The sequence below is a fragment of the Oncorhynchus kisutch genome, linkage group LG17, assembly GCF_002021735.2.
Source record: "Oncorhynchus kisutch isolate 150728-3 linkage group LG17, Okis_V2, whole genome shotgun sequence".
Lineage (NCBI taxonomy): Eukaryota > Metazoa > Chordata > Actinopteri > Salmoniformes > Salmonidae > Oncorhynchus > Oncorhynchus kisutch.
In genome coordinates this window covers 32,454,462-32,476,250 of record NC_034190.2, presented here as the reverse complement: position 1 = coordinate 32,476,250, position 21,789 = coordinate 32,454,462, and the positions used below count along the sequence as shown (strand labels likewise).

Genomic DNA, 21,789 nt, shown 5'->3' with positions numbered 1-21,789 from the left:
AACCGCGGAGTAGGTGAACGGATGATCTCCGCATGTGTAGTTCCAACCGTGACGCATGGAGGAGGATGTGTGATGGTTTGGGGGTCCTTTGCTGGTGACACTGTCAGTGATTTATTTAGAAATCAAGGCACACTTAACCATTATGGCAACCACAGCATTCTGCAGCGATACAACATCCCATCTGGTTTGCGCTGAGTGGGACTCTCACTTGTTTTTCAACAGGACAATGACTCAACACACCCTCAAACTGTGTAAGTACTATTTGACCAAGAAGGAGAGTGATGGAGTGCTGCATCAGATGACCTGGCCTCCACAATCACCCAATTGAGATGGTTTGGGATGAGTTGGACCATAGAGTGAAGGAAAAGCAGCCAACAAGTGCTCAGCATATGTGGGAACGCCTTCAAGACTGTTGGAATAGCATTCCAGATTAAGCTGGCTGCAAGAATGCCAAGAGTGTGCAAAGCTGTCATCAAGGCAAAGGGTGGCTAGTTTGAAGAATATAAAATATAACATATATTTTGATTTGTTTAACACTTTTTTGGTTACTTCATGATTCCATATGTGTTATTTCATAGTTTTTTTATTCTACAATGTAGAAAATAGTAAAAAATAAAGAAAAACTCTTGAATGAGTAGGTGTGTCTAAACTTTTAACTGGTACTGCATATATATAATCTACAGTACCATGCCATTGTGAGGTAGAAGTAGTGTGTGCTTGCCTGTGTTGTAACACAGGCACACGACTCTAACCCGGCTGGACTTGGCTAGCTTGCCAGGTAGCCTACTTCCAAACACAAATGAGAGAATGCCTGTCTCTGACCATTTTACTTGCTATAGCAGAGCTGATTATGTTTACTGACACGTCATAACAACCAAGTTTAGGAATTTACAAATGCACCCATAGTCTGTCTAGAGTAGACAGAAAGGTTTCCTCCCACAATGTACCAATGCTGGGTTTCTGAGTCTAGCTTGCATAGGTAACATGATGCACGTCACTATAGGTTCGTTCCATTTGATTTAAATCACTTTTTGGCCGCACCGCTTTTGATTTGAACCAAACTTTCTTTATTTTCCCATGGTAAAAGTGGTCAAAACCCTCAGCTTTTAAATGATATCAAACTGAAACATGAATCTTTTCCAGTGATGAAGACACTGGACCTCCACAGAGCCATGAAACTGGAAAAAGAACAATATCGCAAAAAGGTGGAATCCTATTATACCACTTGTGGCAGCTGCTACAGTACATTAGGGCAGGGGCACAACTTTGGTTTTAGAAATGGGGGGAGGACAAAAAATATATATATATTAACACATCCAAACAGCCTAACCGACCGCTCAAGGCATCAGCATGGTCCTAAAGCACACCGTTGCCTTGTTTTGTATCACATTCCAGTGATATAACTGGGGGGGGGGACAAAAATGCAATTTCAGAATGTGGGGGACACGTCCCCCCTGTCCCCAGTGAAAGTTGTGCTCCTGCATTACGTATTACAAAGGAAGCCCTGCTCTGCCCAATGATGACTCTCATAACGCCCCAACAGATCCACGTCTCGTGGTACAGTGGGTTATGCAAAATGGGTCAACTTTCAGCAAACATCTCCTGAATGTTTTAGCATTCAGGTCCAAAAAGTAACTTTTCTGACCACTTCTACCATGAGCAAATACAGTGCATTCGATTGACTTTTCCACATTTTGTTACGTTACAGCCTTATTCTAAAATGGATTAAATAAAACATTCTACAACCAATACCCATAATGACAAAGCGAAAACAGGTTTTTGTAAATGTTTTATTACGAATAAAAACAGAAATACCTCATTTACATAAGTATTCAGACCCTTTGCTATGAGCCTCAGGCACATCCTGTTCCATTGATCATGATGTTTCTACAACTTGATTGGAGTCCATCTGTGGTCAATACAATTGATTGGACATGATTTGTAAAGGCCTACACCTGTCTATATAAGGTTCCACAATTGACAGTGCATGTCAGAGCAAAAACCAAGACATGAGCATGAAGGAATTGTCTGTAGAGCTCCAAGACAGGATTGTGTCGAGTCAAAGATCTAAGGAAGGGTACCAAAACAATTCACCAGCATTGAAGGTCCCCAAGAACACAGTGGCTACCATCATTCTTAAATGGAAGAAGATTTGGAACCACCAACACTCTTCCTAGAGCTGGCCGCCCGGCCAAACTGAGCAATTTTAGGAGAAGGGCCTTGGTCAGGGAGGTGACCAATAATCCGATGGTCACTCTCACAGAGAGTCACATCTAGATAAAACTCTCTGTGGAGATGGGAGAACCTTCCAGAAGGACAGCCATCTCTGCAACACATCTCTGTGGAGATGGGAGAACCTTCCAGAAGGACAGCCATCTCTGCAACACTCCACCAATCAGGCCTTTATGGTAGAGCGGCCAGGCAGAAGCCACTCCTCAATAAAAGGCTGAAACTGCACATGACAGCCCGCTTGGAGTTTGCCAAAAGGCACCTAAAGACTCTCAGACCATGAGAAACAAGGTTCTTTAGTCTGAAGTAAGCAAGATTGAACTTTTTGGCCTGAATGCCAAGTGTCATATCTGGAGGAAACCCGGCACCGTCCCTACGGTGATGCATGGTGGTGGCAGCATCATACTGTGGGGATGGTTTTCAGCGACAGGGACTGGGAGACTAGTCAGGATCGAGGGAAAGATGAACGGAGAAAAGTACAGAGAGATCCTTGATGAAAACCTGCTCCTTAGTGCTTAGGGCCTCAAACTGGGTGAAGCTTCACCTTCCAACAGGACAATGACCCTAAGCACACAGTCAAGACAATGCAGGAGTGGCTTTGGAATAGTCTCTGAATGTCCTTGAGTGGCCCAGCCAGAGCCCGGACTTGAACCCGATCGAACATCTCTGGAAAGACCTGAAAATAGCTGTGTAGCGATGCTCCCCATCCAACCTGACAGCGCTTGAGAGGATCTGCAGAGAAGAATGGGAGAAACTCCCCAAATACAGGTGTGCCAAGTGTGTAGCGTCATACCCAAGAAGACTCAGGGCTGTAATCGCAGCAAAAGTTGCATCAACAAAGTACTGAGTAAACAGTCTGAATACTTATGTAAATACGTTTTTTCTGTTGTTTTCTTTTTTACAAGTTTACAAAAATGTCTAAAAAACTGTTTTTATGGGCAATTGTGTGTAGATTGATGAGGGGGAAAAAACTATTTCATCAATTTTAGAATAAGGCTGTAACGTAACAAAATGTGAAAAGTGAAGGGATCTGAATACTTTCCAAATGTATGGAAAGTTTTGTTCAAATCAAAATGGATGTGGTCAAAATGTATTGAAATTGAATGGAACGACCCGATAGCTCTGTCAGTACAGTAGCACTCACATCTGTACCCATGAAGTGCTTTGAGTGGCTGGTCATGGCTCACATCAACACCATCATCTATGAAACCCTAGACCCACTCCAATTCGCATACCGCCCCAACAGATCCACAGATGACGTAACCTCTATTGCACTCCACACTGCCCTTTCCTACCCGTACAAAAGGAATACCTATGGGAGAATGCTGTTCATTGACTACAGCTCAGCGTTCAACACCATAGTCCCCTCAAAGCTTATCACTAAGCTAAGGGACTAAACACCTCCCTCTGCAACTGGATTCTGGATTTCCTGACGGGCCGCCCCGAGGTGGTAAGGATAGGCAACAACACATCCTATATGGAGGAGGTCAGAGACCTGGCAGTGTGGTGCCATGACAACAACCTCTCCCTCAACGTGATCAAGAGAAAGGATATGATTGTGGTCCAAACACACCAAGACAGTCGGGAAGAAGGCACGACAAAGGCTATTCCCTTCAGAAGACTAAAAATATTTCAAAAGGTTCTACAGCTGCACCATCGAGAGCATCCTGACTGGTTGCATCACCGCCTGGTATGGCAACTGCTCGGCCTCCAACCACAAGGCGCTACAGAGGGTAATGTGTACAGCCCAGTACATCACTCCTCCTCATGGACTGCACCAGATTTGCCGGTTCTTGCTGTGAGATGTTTCCCCACTCTTCCACCAAGGTACCTGCAAGTTCCCAGATGTTTCTGGGGGGAATGGCCCTAGCCCTCACCCTCCGATCCAACAGGTCCTAGACATGCTCAATGGGATTGAGATCCGGGATCTTCGCTGGCCATGGCAGAACACTGACATTCCTGTCTTGCAGGAAATCATGCACAGAACGAGCAGTATGGCTGGTGGCATTGTCATGCTGGAGGGTCATGTCAGGATGAGCCTGCAGGAAGGGTACCACATGAGGGAGGAGGATGTCTTCCATTTAACGCACAGTGTTGAGAATGCCTGCAATGACAACAAGACAAGCTCTGTCTGCCCCAGACCATGATGGACCCTCCACCACCACCCGCTTCAGAGTACAGGCCTCGGTGCAACGCTCATTCCTTCAACGATCACCCCTGGTGAGACAAAACCGCAACTCGCCAGTGAAGAGCGCTTTTTGCCAGTCCTGTCTGGTCCAGCAACGGTGGGTTTGTGCCCATAGACGACGTTGTTGTCTGGTGAGGACCTGCCTTACAACAGGCCTACAAGCCCTCAGTCCAGCCTCTCTCAGCCTATTACGGACAATCTAAGCACTGATGGAGGGATTTTGCACTCCTGGTGTAACTCGGGCAGTTGTTGCCATCCTGTACCTGTCCCGCAGGTGTGATGTTCGGATGTACTGATCCTGTGCAGGTGTTGTTATACGTGGTCTGCCACTGCGAGGACGATCAGCTGTCCATCCTGTCTCGGTGTAGCGCTGTCTTAGGCGTCTCACAGTATGGACATTGCAATTTATTGCCCTGGCCACATCTGCAATCCTCATGCCTCCTTGCAGCATGCCTAAGGCACGTTCACGCAGATGAGCAGGGACCCTGGGTATCTTTCTTTTGGTGTTTTTCAGAGTCATTAGAAAGGCCTCTTTAGTGTCCTAAGTTTTCATAACTGTGACCTCAATTGCCTACTGTCTCTAAGCTGTTAGTGTCTTAACGACCATTCCACAGGTGCATGTTCATTAATTGTTTATGGTTCATTGAACAAGCATGGGAAACAGTGTTTATACCCTTTACAATGAAGATTTGTGAAGTGATTTGGATTTTTACGAATTATCTTTGAAAGACAAGGTCCTGAAAAAGGGGTTTTTCTTTTTTTGCTGAGTTTATTACTTCAATTACCTATTTTTCTTTAAACTGCATTGTTGGTTATGAGCTTGTAAGTAACCATTTCACGTTAAGGTCTACCTGTCGTATTCAGCACATGTGACAAATAAAATTTGATTTTATGTTATACTCAGATGCATGAGTTTATGGGAGTTTTGCTCTGTGTGTGAGACGATTTGCCTCTGTCCTCAAGTTGAGGGAACTTTGCTATTGGACAATGTATTATTTGAAACTAGTTAAGTATTTTTGTCAACAATTTTTTCCATAACTTTTCATAATTTGTATATTTTGTAAATAACCTCAGGATACAGTCTTTGTCATCACCTGCTGCACTCCTGTTGCACCTAGATCACCTGACCCGGTCTGAACTGTTGCTGCTCCACATCAATAGGCTGCCGGGCACAGGGAAGACAGCTGGAGATAGGCAGTCTTTTTGTGTTAGCGCAAAATGCATTTAGAAATCGATGTTCCGAAGAAAAAAAACAGCCCATGCTGAAAAGCAGTATTAACCGCTTTAGTGAATCCAATCACACTAATGCTGAGGGGGAACTAAGGAAAGAGACAAGATTAAGATGTAAAAGCTGAGGTAAGTAATCAGGAGTGGATGTTTTCCTGTAGTATGAGGTGAGTGGGCCAGAAGAGGGACATAATATGAAAGGTGGGTGGTGGAAAAAAGAACAGTGCTTCCAGATGAAGAAAAACATGAGATAAAAAGATGAAAAGTTGTGGCAAGTGGTGTTTCATCAGTCCATTATTTTTCACTTCCAGGTGTCACAGGCTCAACTGGCAAGGTACAGCAATACACCAATGTGAGGGGACATGGACAGGAATTGGTTGTTACATCCCATCCTCAAACACATTTCAAATGTGTTCTCACTCTCCGTTTGTGTCATGGCACTGTGCTCGCAGCGCCGTCACGCTTTTCTTACTTTATGTAACAGTGTTGGTGATCAGGTGTCTTTTCTCTGCGGCGGCGATGAGCACTGGAGCACTGCTCTGTGACTGGTTCAGCTCCGCCAGGGACACAGGAGACATGGGGTGAGTGATGATGACAGAGAATATGGTGCTGCATGTGGCCAGCAAACACAGCAGTTTTCTCCCTTATCCTTGTCCACGCACCAGGCATTACTGACCATGTCAGCCATCGCTGTTGAAACAATCCCCTTTTTTTCTTCTATCCGTGACTGGGATTATTTTTGTGTGATATTTCCTTCCTTCCCTGTCTGAAGGAAAGTGCTTTCCTTGTCGGTGGCAGCAGGAGTCTGCTTCTTCACTGCTGTGGAATATAATACAGTACAGATAAAATCTACGTGATTCCATTATATTGGAACAGCTACAGTATGGCTTTCTCTTTCAAATAAAACTTGCCGTGTTGCAACGAGGCTTCCCAATTACTATTACGGTATATCCTACGCTGTTTTGCTGTGTCATTGTAAGCACATTCTAAGATAGCCAAGAATGGACCGATACCCTCAGAGAACTCTGATGCTGCCACAGAAACATTCTGACGAGTGATAGCCCATGAACCCTGGCGTCCTGGCCTCGTTTATGGAGGAAGGAACTTGGAGTTTTCTGCAGTGCCATGGCGTGATCTGAATGAATGATCACGCCTTGCAGGGGGTTGGATGGTGGCAAAGGTGCTGTTTTTTGCAAATGTTCCGAATTCACACGTCTGGTGATGAGGCCAGGCTTGAGGAAACAAAGAGCAGGAAACTAAACAGGACAGAGGATGCTGGGTAAAGAATGGGTGGAAGTGACATAAGAGTTTGACGGTGGCCTCCTACTGGGGCACGCCAAAGGGAAAAGAAAGAAACTCATCATCAAAAGAAAACAAACAGAGATTGGGGGCATGCCAAGACGTTCAAAACAAGAAGTGAGGAAGCAGGCGAAATGTCCATTTTTAGATGTTTGTTGTAATGGAGAATGACCCCTGTAACGGAACCCTATGTTTTCATGCAGGCTATCAGCTATGTGAGGTTCAGATCAAGGTTCAAAGACAATACGCTAAGAGAATGTTCACTGGAACCATGATGTCCGTAAACACTGAATAAATACTTACGAATATAAATGTTTCTAATCACTCAAGGAAGTAGTTACAGTCTCCAGAAGGAACTTTCTCATAATGATCTGAAAACGAATAGACCAAGAATCTTGCCAAACCTCAAGATCTGTGGCCTTGGGTACATTTCTTCCTAGTCATAGCTGATGTTCCTCAACTGCATTGCTCTGTGCCTCAAGTTCTTTCCTCAAGTTCTTGCCTCAAGTTCTTTCCTCGAGGTCTTTGGTGCTTTTGATTTTCCATTGAGCATTCAAAGTCTGTCACTCAAAAGCTTAGTCATTTAATTTAATGAACACATCGCCTGCCTCACTCTCTCTCTCCAGGGACCTATCATCGCTGTCGCCTTCCACGAAGCAGCAAAGTTTGCCAGCAAAGTCTTTTAAAGCTTCCTTTCATATGTAAACACTGAGGGAGTGTAAATAGCATCTTCGCGTCCCTCTGCCTAACTGAACCTCCCTCCCGACTCCTTCCTGTTGACACCTGTTCTCGCTTTGTTGGTGGGGATCTTGAGGCGGAATGATTACGCTCCTAATCAAACAGACGACATACTGTGAGTAATCTGGTGTCAGATTCATGACACTCTGCATGGAAGTGAAATCAAAGCCTTCTTTTTAGCTCTCCCTACAAGCTCCCTCTTCGGTTCCCAAACAAACATCTCAGTGATCAATGAAGACGGAGTGCATCGTCTGGGAAGGAGGGAAAGGAGGAGTGGAGAACAGGCTGTTCAAAGCCCAAAATGAGTCTGTGACTGGTACCGCTGTCATATTTGAAAGGATGGGGGGAAAAAATAGGAATGATGGGGAAGGAGAAGAAGGATGCTGGTGGTGGAGTCAACTCCCTCTTGTCTCGAAAGAACACAAGCTCCTCTGGTGAGGCGGTGGCTGACGAGTCATTTCCACGGCCCTGAGAAACCTAATGTGTGTCACAGAGAGAGGAAATTGTGGGGGAGAAAAGAAAGGACATGTGGAGACGTGAAGCCAAACACCTGAAGCAGTCAGTGCCTCAATGCAGGGTCACACTGGTTATGTTGAGCTGGAACCGTGACCGTTTAGTTAGATGACAATCAAACTGCGAGCTTCAAATTTGATCATCTGATTCAACTCACACATTTAATTCATTCGGAGTCTGATCAGCTTGTCCAAACAATTTATAGGCAATGCAGAAAGCTATCACTTGTCTTGGCTATTTGTTGACATTATTTTGGAATGAACTTACTCGATCGAGCCATTGCATGGATCAGTAATTAGTGATTAATTGCATGAATGAGTTGTAGCCCTCAGGCTTGCAAATGGGTCTGCTTCAGTATGACTCAGTCACAAACCATAAGACCATGAGGCTTAACGTTGAATGCCATGTTCTCTCCCAAAGTAATGGGCTAGCTTGTGAAAAGGACAGCACTCCACCCCACTCCTCCATCGTATTCCCAATGAATTACGGCCATTAAAAATTCCTTTTGTTGTTGGTTTATGGATAAAGATGTGGCAATTAGGGGAAATATCAGGCTAAAGAGCTCAGAGATCTTTATTTGTCTCCCTCATCCCCTAAAAATATTCTTAGGCATGGGTAAACATGCAGATTTAACGTTTAAGCTCTTCCATAAATGCTTTTGTGTCCTTGCATTGTTTGTTTAGCTAAATCATATTCTCTACGCTCACAGGAGGACTGCTGTCCTCTTTCCAGTCACCTGCAGGTGTGTTTGCATGAGTCATAGTAAGTGTTGTTTCGCATGGAGATGCAGCACTGGTTGCTGAAGTGAAAGTAGGCTTGCCGGCAGCCTTTCTAAAATGATAAGGACTTTGCTGTTTGTTGGCCTGGATGGACCTGCAAGCCATATCGAATTGGGAAGAAGGAGTGGGAAATGGGCTGTTTAGCCTTAGCCTTAACAGCTGTTTTCAGCGAAGAGCTACCAGCACACACGCACACACACACACCTCGTCTGTCTCCCCCTTTTCCTCACGCTCAGGCTGTAGCCTTTGTGGTGTGAAATGGCATTTACCAGGGTGTAGATGACATTTACACACAGGCTAGTTTGAGCTTCTCCACACTTTTTTTTTGAAAATCCCTTTCTGTGTGTGTGGAGGCAGGCAGAGGAGCATGTCAGTGATGCCTCGTCTGTCAGAGCTGCCTCATGGAGAACCATGCCTACGATTAATGGGGATTTTATTTTGTGCCATATTCCTCTAGGGTGATGAAGATGCAGCGCTTCGAACGTTACCAGAATGCTTGCAAAGAGCTGCAAAATGATGTCATCGCGTGGTTGTGTATACTATGGCCTCCTTGCCTCCTCTTTGATCAGTCGTAGAGAGAGAACTGACGCGGCATTTGCAAACATATTTTGAACCAAACTGACAAGTGTATAGGATGGTGTGTCACAACTGTTTCCTCTATTGTGTCCTAAAGTAATCATTACCAAAGGGACAAAATATGTTGTTGAAACATCTGCTAAATGTTAAGGAAACATTCAGCAATGTGGGGCCCCACTGGGCACACACTGGTTGAGTCGACGTTGTTCCCACGTTATCTCAGTGAAATTACATTGAACCAACGTTGAATAGATATTGAATTGATGCCTGTGCCAAGTGGGGCTAGACTGGTTCAGATTCCGTATTTATTTACTCAGCCCGACAGCAGTAGTTTGACAGAGCAGAGCTAATTCAAATAGAACCACTGCATCATAATGTTCCTCCAGTCACTCACGACTGTTGGGGCTGGCAGGAAGTGTTGTTGAGAGGGTTTGCATAAAGAAGGAGGTGTTGAGAGGAGTGCCAGTATAACTGAGATTCTTTTGGCGAGCGCAACGTGCGTGCTTTACTGATCATAGGGGGATTCATCTGCCATACGGAGATGAATGCACTTGCACACAAATATGCCTTCTCTAAAACATCTGTGCGCACACACACGCACACGGACGTGCACGAAGGCGCACGCGCGCAATCATATCTTCTCCGTCATTCCCCTGCTCCTCGTACACACACAATCCTCAACAGCCCCCGTCGTTGGGTGGGTTCAGTGCTGTGCCTTTATGCTAAGGAATTGCACATCTGGGATTCAGCTGTGGTTCCCTTTGCAAAAAAAGCTATTTTCCTCGTTCTCATCTCCCCTCTGCCCTGGCAGCCTCTCAGGTTAGCGGCTGGTCCTGATTCCGTGATACAGAAGTGCTGTACGTGGCAGGTCTGCTGTGACCACATCTACTCTCCCACACACACATGCAGACCAGCTGTCAATCACTCTGTGTCTGGGAGAGAAACTGTTAGTCCAAGAGAGACTGAGAGAAAGGCTTAATTCAGTAAGAAAGACAGTGAGAGGGAGTTGGGGGGGGGGGGGGGGTCAGGGTTTCCGTGTCTCTGTATCAATCTCTACAGTCCACCTTGACCATTATCGTGACACTCCATCCTCTTTCAGATTCCCTGACAGTTGAGCTAGAGAGTGGGGAGGGTGGTGACAGACGCTGCAGTGCATTCTAACCCAGAGGATGAACACAGGCAGCTGACAGTGCAAAGGCGAGAAGATAAAAAACGTAATGGGAAAAGTAACTTGACCAAAGCTAACAGATTAGTTCACATGTCCTCCTCTGTGGCTTGCTTGGCACAGCTGGCCAAAGAGACAGCGTTGCTAAGAGGAGACTATACCACCCGGATAGTGGATCCACTCCAGATCAATTTAATTCAATTCAAAGGGCTTTATTGGCATGGGAAACATATGTTGCCAAAGCAAGATCGTCTGTCAATGAGATCTGTCATCACATAGACCTGTGAACAAGGGCATATACTGTACCCACATCCCACTGGTTCAAGTGCAGAACAGGACAAAATGGACTCTTGACAATTGGCAATGGAATCAATCAAATGTGTGATTCAATAATGTAGACCAACAATTTTTTAAATTCACATCATAGCATGTCCATTGTTTTTTTTGTTGCCCGAGTTATATTTGAGCCACTTCACTTCACAGTCACTTCAAACAGATTTGAGGGGGTGTCTTGCAGAGGCAAGAAAATAAAAGCAGAAGAAGGCAAATCCGACATGAAGACGGCGTATGAATAATAAAGCTACAAGGATGCGTGAGGTCAATACCCTGTGGGAAATGGAGGCGTTCAAACAGGAGGAAAAGAATGGTGCTGAACAGAGCCATGAAATTTCTGTGATTTGTGCATAGTTTCATCACTTCTTCGCCTTGGTCACATTGCTGCTTAGCGGATGCCAACGTCTTCATATCATGCCTTTATTTATACCGTAGCAAGACTGGAGAGGAATGACTACAGACTACGGAGCCTAATAGTTCTCTCTCTTGGAGCCAGCTTCCCCCTCAGGACAGGCTGACGTCCTGGCTCAAGACCTGTTCCCTAACCTCTGCTCTACACCTTTACCAGTGCCTGCACCACACTGGGCTAGCATCTCCTTGAACAATTATTTACCAAAAAAAGTATTGCAGATTGAGCAAGTGCCCAGAACTCTGATGCATGATCAGTTTTTGAGGCTTGAACTCTTTTGCTTAATATTACAGTATTGGTGTGACAAACAGACCTAGCATCAGCGGTAGAGGCGCACTACGCCCGTGCTTCCAGTCTGATAAAAGTCAATGCTGCATTCTAAAGAGCACTTTAGCTCTTCAATCTGCAATACTTTTTTTTGTAAATAATTGTTCAAGGAGGCGCACTACGCCCGTGCTTCCAGTCTGATAAAAGTCAATGCTGCATTCTAAAGAGCTAAAGTGGCCTCTGGTGGACTTTCTGTAGACAGTATAGATACTGAAGCACATACTGTTGGGACCACAGTGGCTGTGCTCTAAAGTCAAATCTGAGGTAAGCAAAATATGTCAACTGATAGCGAACTCATTCTGAAACAGCTGGTTGTCTACTGATGACACAGCACATTGGATAGGCTCAATTCAATCATGCTAAATACCGGGAAGAAATGACAGGGTGAAGTGAAAGTGTGCTCAGACCTAGATGGCTACTGACATCTACTGCTAGAAGCATACTGTAATACAATGTGCAACTGCACAAGGGTGAGTGACATGAAATGCAGACTCAGCAATAGGACATCTTCACACACAGCGGGGAGACTTCCTGCGCACAGAAATCAACAACACGTGCAGCATGTCGAGAGAGGGAGAGGGCGCAAATGATGAAGGGACAATAGTGGTAGTCTTGGCAGATTTGAATTCTGTTGAATTCTGTTGTTGTTTATAGCTGAAAGCAGGAAGTTGCCAAACTGTGTATGATGATGTCATATTCCTGAGTCTACCAGTGATGTGACAAATGTTAACTTAATACAACATTCAAGTAATGCACCAATGAGCTAAGCAATCACAAAATGTTTGTGGAAAAAAGCCTGGCAATCGCCCCAGGTTCTCAACACGGGAGTCACTAAAACGGTATTTCTACTTGAGTTTGATCTAATTAACTGATAGTGGAGAAGAAAGAGGAAACTGCTTACATTGAACTTCCTGTCTGTTGCCATGGCACCCGGTGTCATTGCATGCATACGGAACAGACTTTACACACTTGACTTTTTTAGATGTATTTGACAGAGATAATGTCAAATTTGACAGAGATAATGCCTGGGGTGTTGCACAACATATTATCAACCCTTTCTGCAAATGTACTACGTTTAGCCAAAAGGCTTACTTCTTTTTGATGGAATATTCGGAATGTTTGCCAACACCGTGTTTGCCAACAAAAACACATGATCATAGGGCATCAAGCTATTGGTTCAGGGCCTTCGTTGAAGTAATTACATGCTGATACTTTCCTAGACATGACTGCCCCCTGGTGTATAGTTTAGGAACCCACTCCATTAGGTGTCAGTAGCCGGCAAAAAAAAGGCATCATTTCAGAAAAATAAAAGGTTGCCTAATGTGCAGAAGAGGTGTGTCTCAATAGTGTTAAATGCGTTCCTCTCCTCGCCTCGTTTCATTCATCTGCACTGACATGAAAGTGTTGCAGAAGTGAAAGCGACTTCCTAACAGCTATCCATTGCAATTGCTTTACCGTCTCCTGTGTTTTTAGGTGAGATGAAGGTAGAGAAAGCCGCTCTTCCTCTTTCCTATGTCTGGTCATGTTTTTTTCTCGTCTCACCTGTCTCATCGTTGTTTTATTAAGCAGCTTAATGAAAAGGGTTTGTAAGGAATGCAACCAAAGTGACAACAGTTGAAGGGGTCTCGATACTGCAGCTTCATTATAGCCTGTTCATTTTGCCAACGAATAGCTGTGTCTAGTGAAATATTTACACCCCTTAACAATTCAAATGCAAATTATTTGAAGTTAATCTAGTTTCAGTTTGGAATAGTTGAGAAGACAATTGTCTTTGGTGTGTGTAACTGAAGTCACTGTGGTTGCCATATTCCTTGACACTCCCATGAAACTAGAGTGAGGGGCAAGCCTGGGATGTTGCACAACTTTGGAAACAGCCCAGACACAGCTTCCCTTTTGAGACCAAAAGGTTTGGAAATACTGCTTCCAGAGAGCGGGGTCCATTTCATTCACAGTACAAATCACTGTGTAAGTTCATTTCTTCTAGTCAATGCATTAATCATTTCTGGGAATAACTGTTCTGGTGCTTTTGTTGCTCCCTACAGGATCTAGAAATGCCACACACACACACACACACACACACACACACACACACACACACACACACACACACACACACACACACACACACAAACCTGTATTTCCTTATATGGGTCAGCTGCATTAGTGTCAGAGAGTTATCGCAGACAGCAGTCACCAGACGAGAGACACAAATCAACAGATGACCACAGCTGCATTCCACTAAAGGGTGTCACGAAAATGGCCCTGCATTTTCCCTTTCAACACCCAAATGTGTGGGGAAAAGGAAACATACAGGCGATAATAGAAAGAGAACGAGAGGACAGAAGGAACGGAGAGATTAAAACAGAGAGCAAACGGTGGTGCAAGATTTATAGACGCTGAGCAAGTGATAATGAATGCTGCCAGGATTAGAGGCAGGGACAGAGAGAGAGGCAGAGAGAGACGCAGAGAGAGAATGAGAGAGAGAGAGAGGCAGAGAGAGACGTAGAGAGAGAATGAGAAAGAGAGAGAGAGAGAGGCAGAGAGAGAGAGACGCAGAGAGAGACGCAGAGAGAGAAAGAGAGAGAGAAAGAGAGAGAGAGGCAGAGAGAGACGCAGAGAGAGAATGAGAGAGAGCGAGAGAGAGAGAGAGAGAGAGAGAGAGAGAGAGAGGCAGCGAGAGACGCAGAGAGAGAAAGAGAGAGAGAGAGAGCGGGAGAGAGAGCGACAGAGACAGAGAGCGACAGAGAGAGAGAGAGAGGCAGAGAGAGAATGAGAGAGAGAGAGGCTGAGAGAGGCAGAGAGATGCAGAGAGAGGAAGAGAGAGAGAGCGACAGAGAGACAGAGAGAGAGAGCGACAGAGAGACAGAGAGAGAGAGAGAGAGAAATACACCGCTCTGGGGCGTGCCCACAAAAAATGAGTTCTTTAAGGAAATGCATCTGAGGTCGGCAGAGTCACAGAAACGGGGTGGTGGGTATAGCGAGAGGGCAGTGTGATCCTCCAACCCCTTTATGTGAAGCCTCCACTTGGAGCACTGAGTCGATCTGAAGCCAATGGTCCATAGGCACGCAGGTAAGCATTTCATAGCGCCGTCATTTCAGTCTCAGTGGAAGATGATGTTGTGTGGTTTCTGTGTCCAACAACTGAATTTCTATGTGTGTGTGTGTGTGTGTGTGTGTATGGCGAGCGTATCTTTCTAACTGTATGTAGGTGTGTGTGTATGTGTGTGTGTGTGTGTGTGTGTGTGTGTGTGTGTGTGTGTGTGTGTGTGTGTGTGTGTGTGTGTGTGTGTGTGTGTGTGTGTGTGTGTGTGTGTGTGTCTGTGTGTGTCTTTGTGTGTTGGAGAGCATATTTTCACATCTGTTATTAAGTATTAGGTGTTGTGTTTGTGCACAAGTAATTGTGTTTCTGTGTACAGTGCAGGCAGGTGCTTTCAAATTAGCTGGGACATTTATGACCCGAAAAAGCATGATCTAAACTCCATAGACTTAGTTGTATGTAAGACATTAACCATAATGTCAAACCTCTTTTTAAAGAGTGGGTGCTTGGCTACATTGCTAGAGGCGGAGAATGCATGGAAAATATGAGCAGATTTTTGGCAAGGATGACCACTTCTGTGCTAATCAGAAGCATGTAAAGACAAAGACAAAACCTTGAAGTGACGATAGCTTTCTAGCAGCTGAAAAACAACTCTGCGGGCAAATGTGTAAGTGTGTGTTGTGTTTGTGAGTTGGTGCATGTGCATGTGCTTGCTATGCTGGTCTGTCTAACCCTATTCATGCATCAAGATAAATTATATCACCTACGATTGTACCACATTGAAGTTACCCAACATCTTGACAGGAAACAGATCCTTATAGTACTCAACAATCTCATCAAGCTCCTTGGGTCTCTTATAGATGTAGGATCTTAATTTGAACCAGTTTGCTACGGCATGAAAATAACCCTGCAGCAACAGGAAGTGTGAATTATTATGCGGATTATAATGATTAAATATTTTAGTAGGGGTTGATACATTTTTCGTATCAAAATTTAAAAGTGGAAACGACAAACTTCAGAAGCCATTTTAAACTTCAAACACACCACAAGTTTTAAATATCCTGTATTGCAGGAATGTTGTCGTGCAACAGGCTGACCAAATTAAGATCCTAAATCTGTATCAAAACATCCTGTGTAGAGGGGTGGGGGATTGTGGCAGATTTCACAGGTAATCAGCCTTGTAGATCTGAATATGAAGAAGAGACAGTTGAAAGGGGATGAGACGAAAATATGGACTTGTGGAACTGTCCAATAACAAATTAGGTGCAAAAAACTACATTTAGAGGCTGAGTCATTGTGTAAAAGCCAAGTTAACACATTTGAGGTTTATCCAAACATTGACAATGCAATTGGGTGTCCATAGGCATGATCTCACCCAAGGTAATAGATACAGTATGTACGGCAAAATAATAAGTTAGCATTGCTACTGCCTTCTTGAGACTTGAAGTGCGGTCTACCCCTATGCCTAAACCAGTCACTTGATGTTGAAAATCATTAAGCATCAGCCAATCAAGGCAGCCAAACATCTCCCATGTCCATGTCTAGCACAGTCCAAGACTAATTGACTGCTTGTTGTTTTTGGCATTACTTCACATTTAATTGTCCAATATATTTTGTTTAAGATTTGATTTCTACTTCGAACACTTGGAAACACGTTTCTCCGGAAGGATGCCAACACAGAAGGTCACGTTGCAAATTGAAATTGTCAGCCTTCGTGTTTGAGCTTCTCAGACAGCTAACTATTAGCTCTGTCAGCTTTAGCTTACATTGACCCACCAGGAAATTTGACCTTCACTGTTTGAAGGAGTGTGTCATCTGAATGTTTGAGGCCAAGCCATTTTGAGCCATGGGAAGACAGTTACATCATACAGAGCACTGGTAGACAACTTCTTCTATTTCATTTGAATAATGTCTCCTTCTTATGGCTGTTTCACACAGGAAGTAAGACTCTTCCGTAAAAAGGTGCCACACATTTTGAAACAAAACAGCCAGACTTGTGATGTAGGTCAGGTTTTATGTGTTTCAAGGAATCACACAAGAGAGAGCTGTGCAAATGCACTTCAACATTTTAACTGTTACTGAGCTGCTTTTATACTGTGTGGTGTGTCTGAACGAGACAAAAGCTCACACCTGAGATCCACATGACTTATTTTATCAGGGACTATTCAAATCAGAAGAGGAGCAAATAAATCGATGCGGTGTCTGTAACCTTTCCCATGCAAAACAGACAGTTACTGATGGGTGCGGAAAATGGACATTATGTGCAAACTCAGAAGCGTTACCATTAGACATGCAAACTTGAAAGGATACGCAAGCGAGTTTCCAGTGTGACTTCCCACAGACAGTCTCGGACCTACTTAATTAACTGAAGTGTCTGGTTGATCAAGGTGTCTAACTCATGTGGTCAACATGAAAGTCCTAGCTGTGGTAGGCGACAATACGCACAGTCTCAATCCCCTCTCATTCTCCCACAGATTATTGAATGAACATGGAGATGACTGGTTGCAGTGGGTCTTCATAATCCATGCAATTGGTAAATTACCCTTTTGCCATAGACTATGTTTAACACACCTATGACAGAGGCAGTGTATTTAAGGTAAAACTGGCAGCTGCAGTGTGTCTTAGACTTCCTCTACTGTACAAATATTTTGTTTTCCCTTCAGGCTATCAGAACCAGCTAACTCCAAAGGCTGGGTGATGTGACATGTTTATCATACTTCCTGTTGGTAGCTGAGCAACCATACAGAATGTCACTCTGAGTCACAGAGTTCCATTGAAAACACCCCTTGAAGAATAGAAGATCAGACAGATTACAGGACCAATTAAATCACTGTCTGCACTTTTATCCATTTGTGCCACTGGACTTTGAGTGAAGCAACGTTAAACCCCGACAATTACTGTACTTTACGTGCTGTGCAATGCGACATGATGAGCTATTCAGAAGATTCTAAAGAGAATAAGTCATTTTTATTCCCAAAAGGGGCTGCATTCCTGCAGTGTTGTTGTATTATCTACTTTGGAAGTAGGAGAGAATCCCTTCTAGAAAGAGTGGATGTCAGGGCAAGGTAAAGAGAGTGGTGCGATAGATATTCATAGTATGAATATGATAGCCTGCATTAAACTTGTCTCCAAGACCAGCATATACTCGATATTGACATCTGACCCTAAATGTGTCCAAATGAAACCCCACACTGCTCCAACGACCAACAACAGCCTCTACTGACACAGACTTGCCAGCATAGGGGAAGATTTATTTATTTGGGTTTTTCCTCTTGACCCCCACTCAGAACTCAGGAGAGCAATAATCTTGGTCGTCCAAGGTCATAACTCAACTTCAAACAATACTACCGCAGTGTGAGTTCCTCTTCCTCGGTGTGAATAGTAAAGGTTAACCGTGCCAACTGCCCCTGTGAAGGCCTAGTCCAGTCAAAAAGTGCATTTCCTGTGTTTTATGCATATTTCCATACTATGAGGTTGGAATAATACTCTGAAATTGTGAGCTTTTTGAATAGACCGCCTGCAATTTCTGTCTGTTTTGGTGGGATGGAGTTACATTTGTTCATAAACCAATAAGAAAGAGAGTTCCAAACCTCTCTGCCAATAACAGATCATTTTCAGTTTTCCACTCCCCACTCAGACCACTTCCAGACAGTTCTAGCAAAATGTCTGCTTGAGAAATTGTTCTTTGCTAAGAAACGATTTTGGTTCATTTTTGACGATTTTAATTGAAAACAATCACAGTAAGTACTGTACATAATTGTTAGCTAGAAATCATTTGATATTGAGATTTTTTTTTAATGTAAAAAACAGTTGCGTTGGACCTTTAAGTCCTTGACTAAAACAGAGGAGCCTTCGCTTATCTTAAAGGTCATTTGACAGAGAATAGGTCCAACAGTGAACCAACCTTACCAGAATAATTGTCGTCAGTGCTCTGTTTCTATAGCCGTGGCTGAGACCAGACAATCAGATATTGCACTTGACCCCATTATTGTGTCTCATCAACTCTTCACTTCCTTCCAAGAATCAAAATGGAGTCCTTCAGCTCTAAAGACATGGCCATGAAGGCCCAAAACAAAATCCTCAGCCGTATGGCCAGCAAATCCATGGTGCAGATGTTCATTGATGACACCAGCAGCGAAATCCTGGATGAGTTCTACCGCGTCTCCAAGATACACTCTGGGAACCGCACGGAAGCCCAGAAGGTGGTCAAAGACCTGGTCAAGGTGGTGGTAAAGGTGGGCATTCTCTTTCGGCACGATCGCTTCAGTCAAGAGGAGCTCAGCCTGGCACAGGACTTCAAGAAGAAGCTGCACCAGGGGGTCATGACGGCAATCAGCTTCCAGGAGGTAACTTTACAGGCAGAACTCTTCAGAGCCTCATTTGAACTCTGCATGATGCCAACAACCTAAAGCCTGCATGATATAACCACCTGACATCACCCTACAGTCACTGATCATACCTAGTAAAATGTCAAACTATCTGGACAGGATCCTACGGGGACTTTAATAGGAAACAACAATGCCCCACTTACAATAGTCTCTATCCTGAAGCCAATACCATAAACTAGCACCTGTTACAGCTGTTATAAATCAAATTTCAAATCAAATCAAATTGATTTATATAGCCCTTCTTACATCAGCTGATATCTCAATGTGCTGTACAGAAACCCAGCCTAAAACCCCAAACAGCAAGCAATGCAGGTGTAGAAGCACGGTGGCTAGGAAAAACTCCCTAGAAAGGCCAAAACCTAGGAAGAAACCTAGAGAGGAACCAGGCTATGATGGGTGGCCAGTCCTCGTCTGGCTGTGCCGGGTGGAGATTATAACAGAACATGGCCAAGATGTTCAAATGTTCATAAATGACCAGCATGGTCAAATAATAATAATCACAGTAGTTGTTGAGGGTGCAACAAGTCAGCACCTCAGGAGTAAATATCAGTTGGCTTTTCATAGCCGATCATTAAGAGTATCTCTACTGCTCCTGCTGTCTCTAGAGAGTTGCAAACAGCAGGTAGCACGTCCGGTGAACAGGTCAGGGTTCCATAGCCGCAGGCAGAACAGTTGAAACTGGAGCAGCAGCACGGCCAGGTGGACTGGGGACAGCAAGGAGTCATCATGCCAGGTAGTCCTGAGGCATGATCCTAGGGCTCAGGTCCTCCAAGAGAGAGAAAGAAAGAGAGAAAGAGAGAATTAGAGAGAGCATACTTACATTTACACAGGATACCGGATAAGACAGGAGAAGTACTCCAGATATAACAGACTGACCCTAGCCCCCCGACACATAAACTACTGCAGCATAAATACTGGAGGCTGAGATGGGAGGGGTCAGGAGACACTGTGGCCCCATCCGATGATACCCCCGGACAGGGCCAAACAGGCAGGATATAACCCCACCCACTTTGCCAAAGCACAGCCTCCACACCACTAGAGGGATATCTTCATAATAACTGTGTTGTAATTACTATTGTGCTGTCACTAATATCTTATTCTCTGTCTATTTGGCCCAGGTGGAGTTCACATTTGATAAGGCTGTCATGACAGAGCTTCTGACGGATTGTAGGGACATCCTGCTGAAGCTCGTAGAGAAACACCTGACTCCCAAATCCCTCGGGCGCATTCGGCATGTCTTCAACCATTACTCTGACCAAGACCTACTGACCAACCTCTACACCCCCGGTGGCCCTCTCTGGCCTAATCTCACCAAGATCTGCAGAGACCTGAACAAACTGGTTGAGGAAGGCAAGCTATGAGTGGGAATTCCAAACAGTCCTGGAAAAATGAGAAACTTTTGCAAGCCTATTAAGGAACTCTGAATTCAGTTTGCCCAATGAAAATACCAGGAGATATCATTTTGATAGCTTAATGGGGACACTGATTCAGTGTCAGTTGATGATGTAGATATTGATTTATGTTGGGATCTTTATGAGGGCATGGAATCATCATCCTTGCTTTACAACATAAGCCATCTGCATTAGGACTGGGCGATATAATATGTATGTGTCATTATCACAGTATGAATGTGCATGATATGCATCGTCACATTTCAGTATCTCACGATATTACCTCTACCTCTGCCTCGCTGCATTTCAGTCCAATGCTGTGGGAGCTAAGTGAAGTCCATTCAAGTGTGATATATGAAAGAAAAATAGCTTACATTTGACCAAAATCACCTATGAAATCCTCCAAAGAGAAAAAATATCCTGCTATATATATATATATATATATATATAATCTGCTTCTTTGTCAGGACTCCCTGCTTCCAGCACGATAAGATTGCATCCCTGGTCTACTTTCAATTGATTTGTCCTTCTTTTTTAAGATATTCCGTTTCCGGGGAAACTAATGGACTTTAATCGGACATCAGTCTGCCTGTTCAGTCACAGCAGTTGCTAACCTCATTTAAGTACTATTTAAATTTAAAGTGGCTATCTAGGACCAACAGACAACCAGCTCAATTAGTGTCAGGGCCACATCTATGCATGCAGCTTTAGTATCTGTCTGATCACTGACTGTTCTGCTTGTTACAAAGAGTTTTTGAGACCGGCGAATGGCATTTCATTTCTAATCCATGTCTGAATTAAAGTCCTGCTGTACAGTCTTTGCAATGAATGTGACGATTGGATGGTCTTTATAAATTGCTTCAAGTTTTCAATCAATCAGTGATAATTCCACAAAATTAATATTCCCCTGAGCTTTCTGGAAACACTGCAGATGGACCATTTAAAAATAAAAGGTTTTATTTTGTTTCAGGGGTAGATCAGCATTAATTTTGCAGATATATTGTATATTCTGTCAATGTAATTGTTTGCATCGTTTCCAATCCCCCATATATTTTTTGGGGAAATATATATTTATGTTTATCAGCTCGGGGGCGGCAGGTAACCTAGTGGTTAGAGCGTTGGGCCAGTAACTGAAACGTTGCTGGATTGAATCGAGCTCACAAGGTAAAAATCTGTCGTTCTCCCCCTGA

At 44.0% G+C, this 21,789-nt stretch overlaps 1 protein-coding gene across 1 annotated transcript; it reads left to right on the top strand.

Moving 5' to 3' along the window:
* Positions 1-14,330: 14,330 nt before the first annotated feature.
* On the top strand, positions 14,331-21,564 carry LOC109907486 (tumor necrosis factor alpha-induced protein 8-like protein 2). The gene is made up of 3 exons (XM_020505470.2): positions 14,331-14,853; positions 18,842-19,166; positions 20,327-21,564. Exons 2-3 carry the CDS (start codon positions 18,849-18,851, stop codon positions 20,567-20,569), a joined length of 561 nt encoding a protein of 186 aa, XP_020361059.2. The 5' UTR covers positions 14,331-14,853; positions 18,842-18,848; the 3' UTR covers positions 20,570-21,564.
* Positions 21,565-21,789: the final 225 nt, after the last annotated feature.

Excerpts from the sequence above, each read along its gene's own strand:
- LOC109907486 (XM_020505470.2), top strand. The coding sequence starts at position 18,849 with ATGGAGTCCTTCAGCTCTAAAGACATGGCCATGAAGGCCCAAAACAAA. Across the intron at positions 19,167-20,326 it reads CGGCAATCAGCTTCCAGGAG|GTGGAGTTCACATTTGATAA; the intron begins GTAACTTTACAG and ends TATTTGGCCCAG.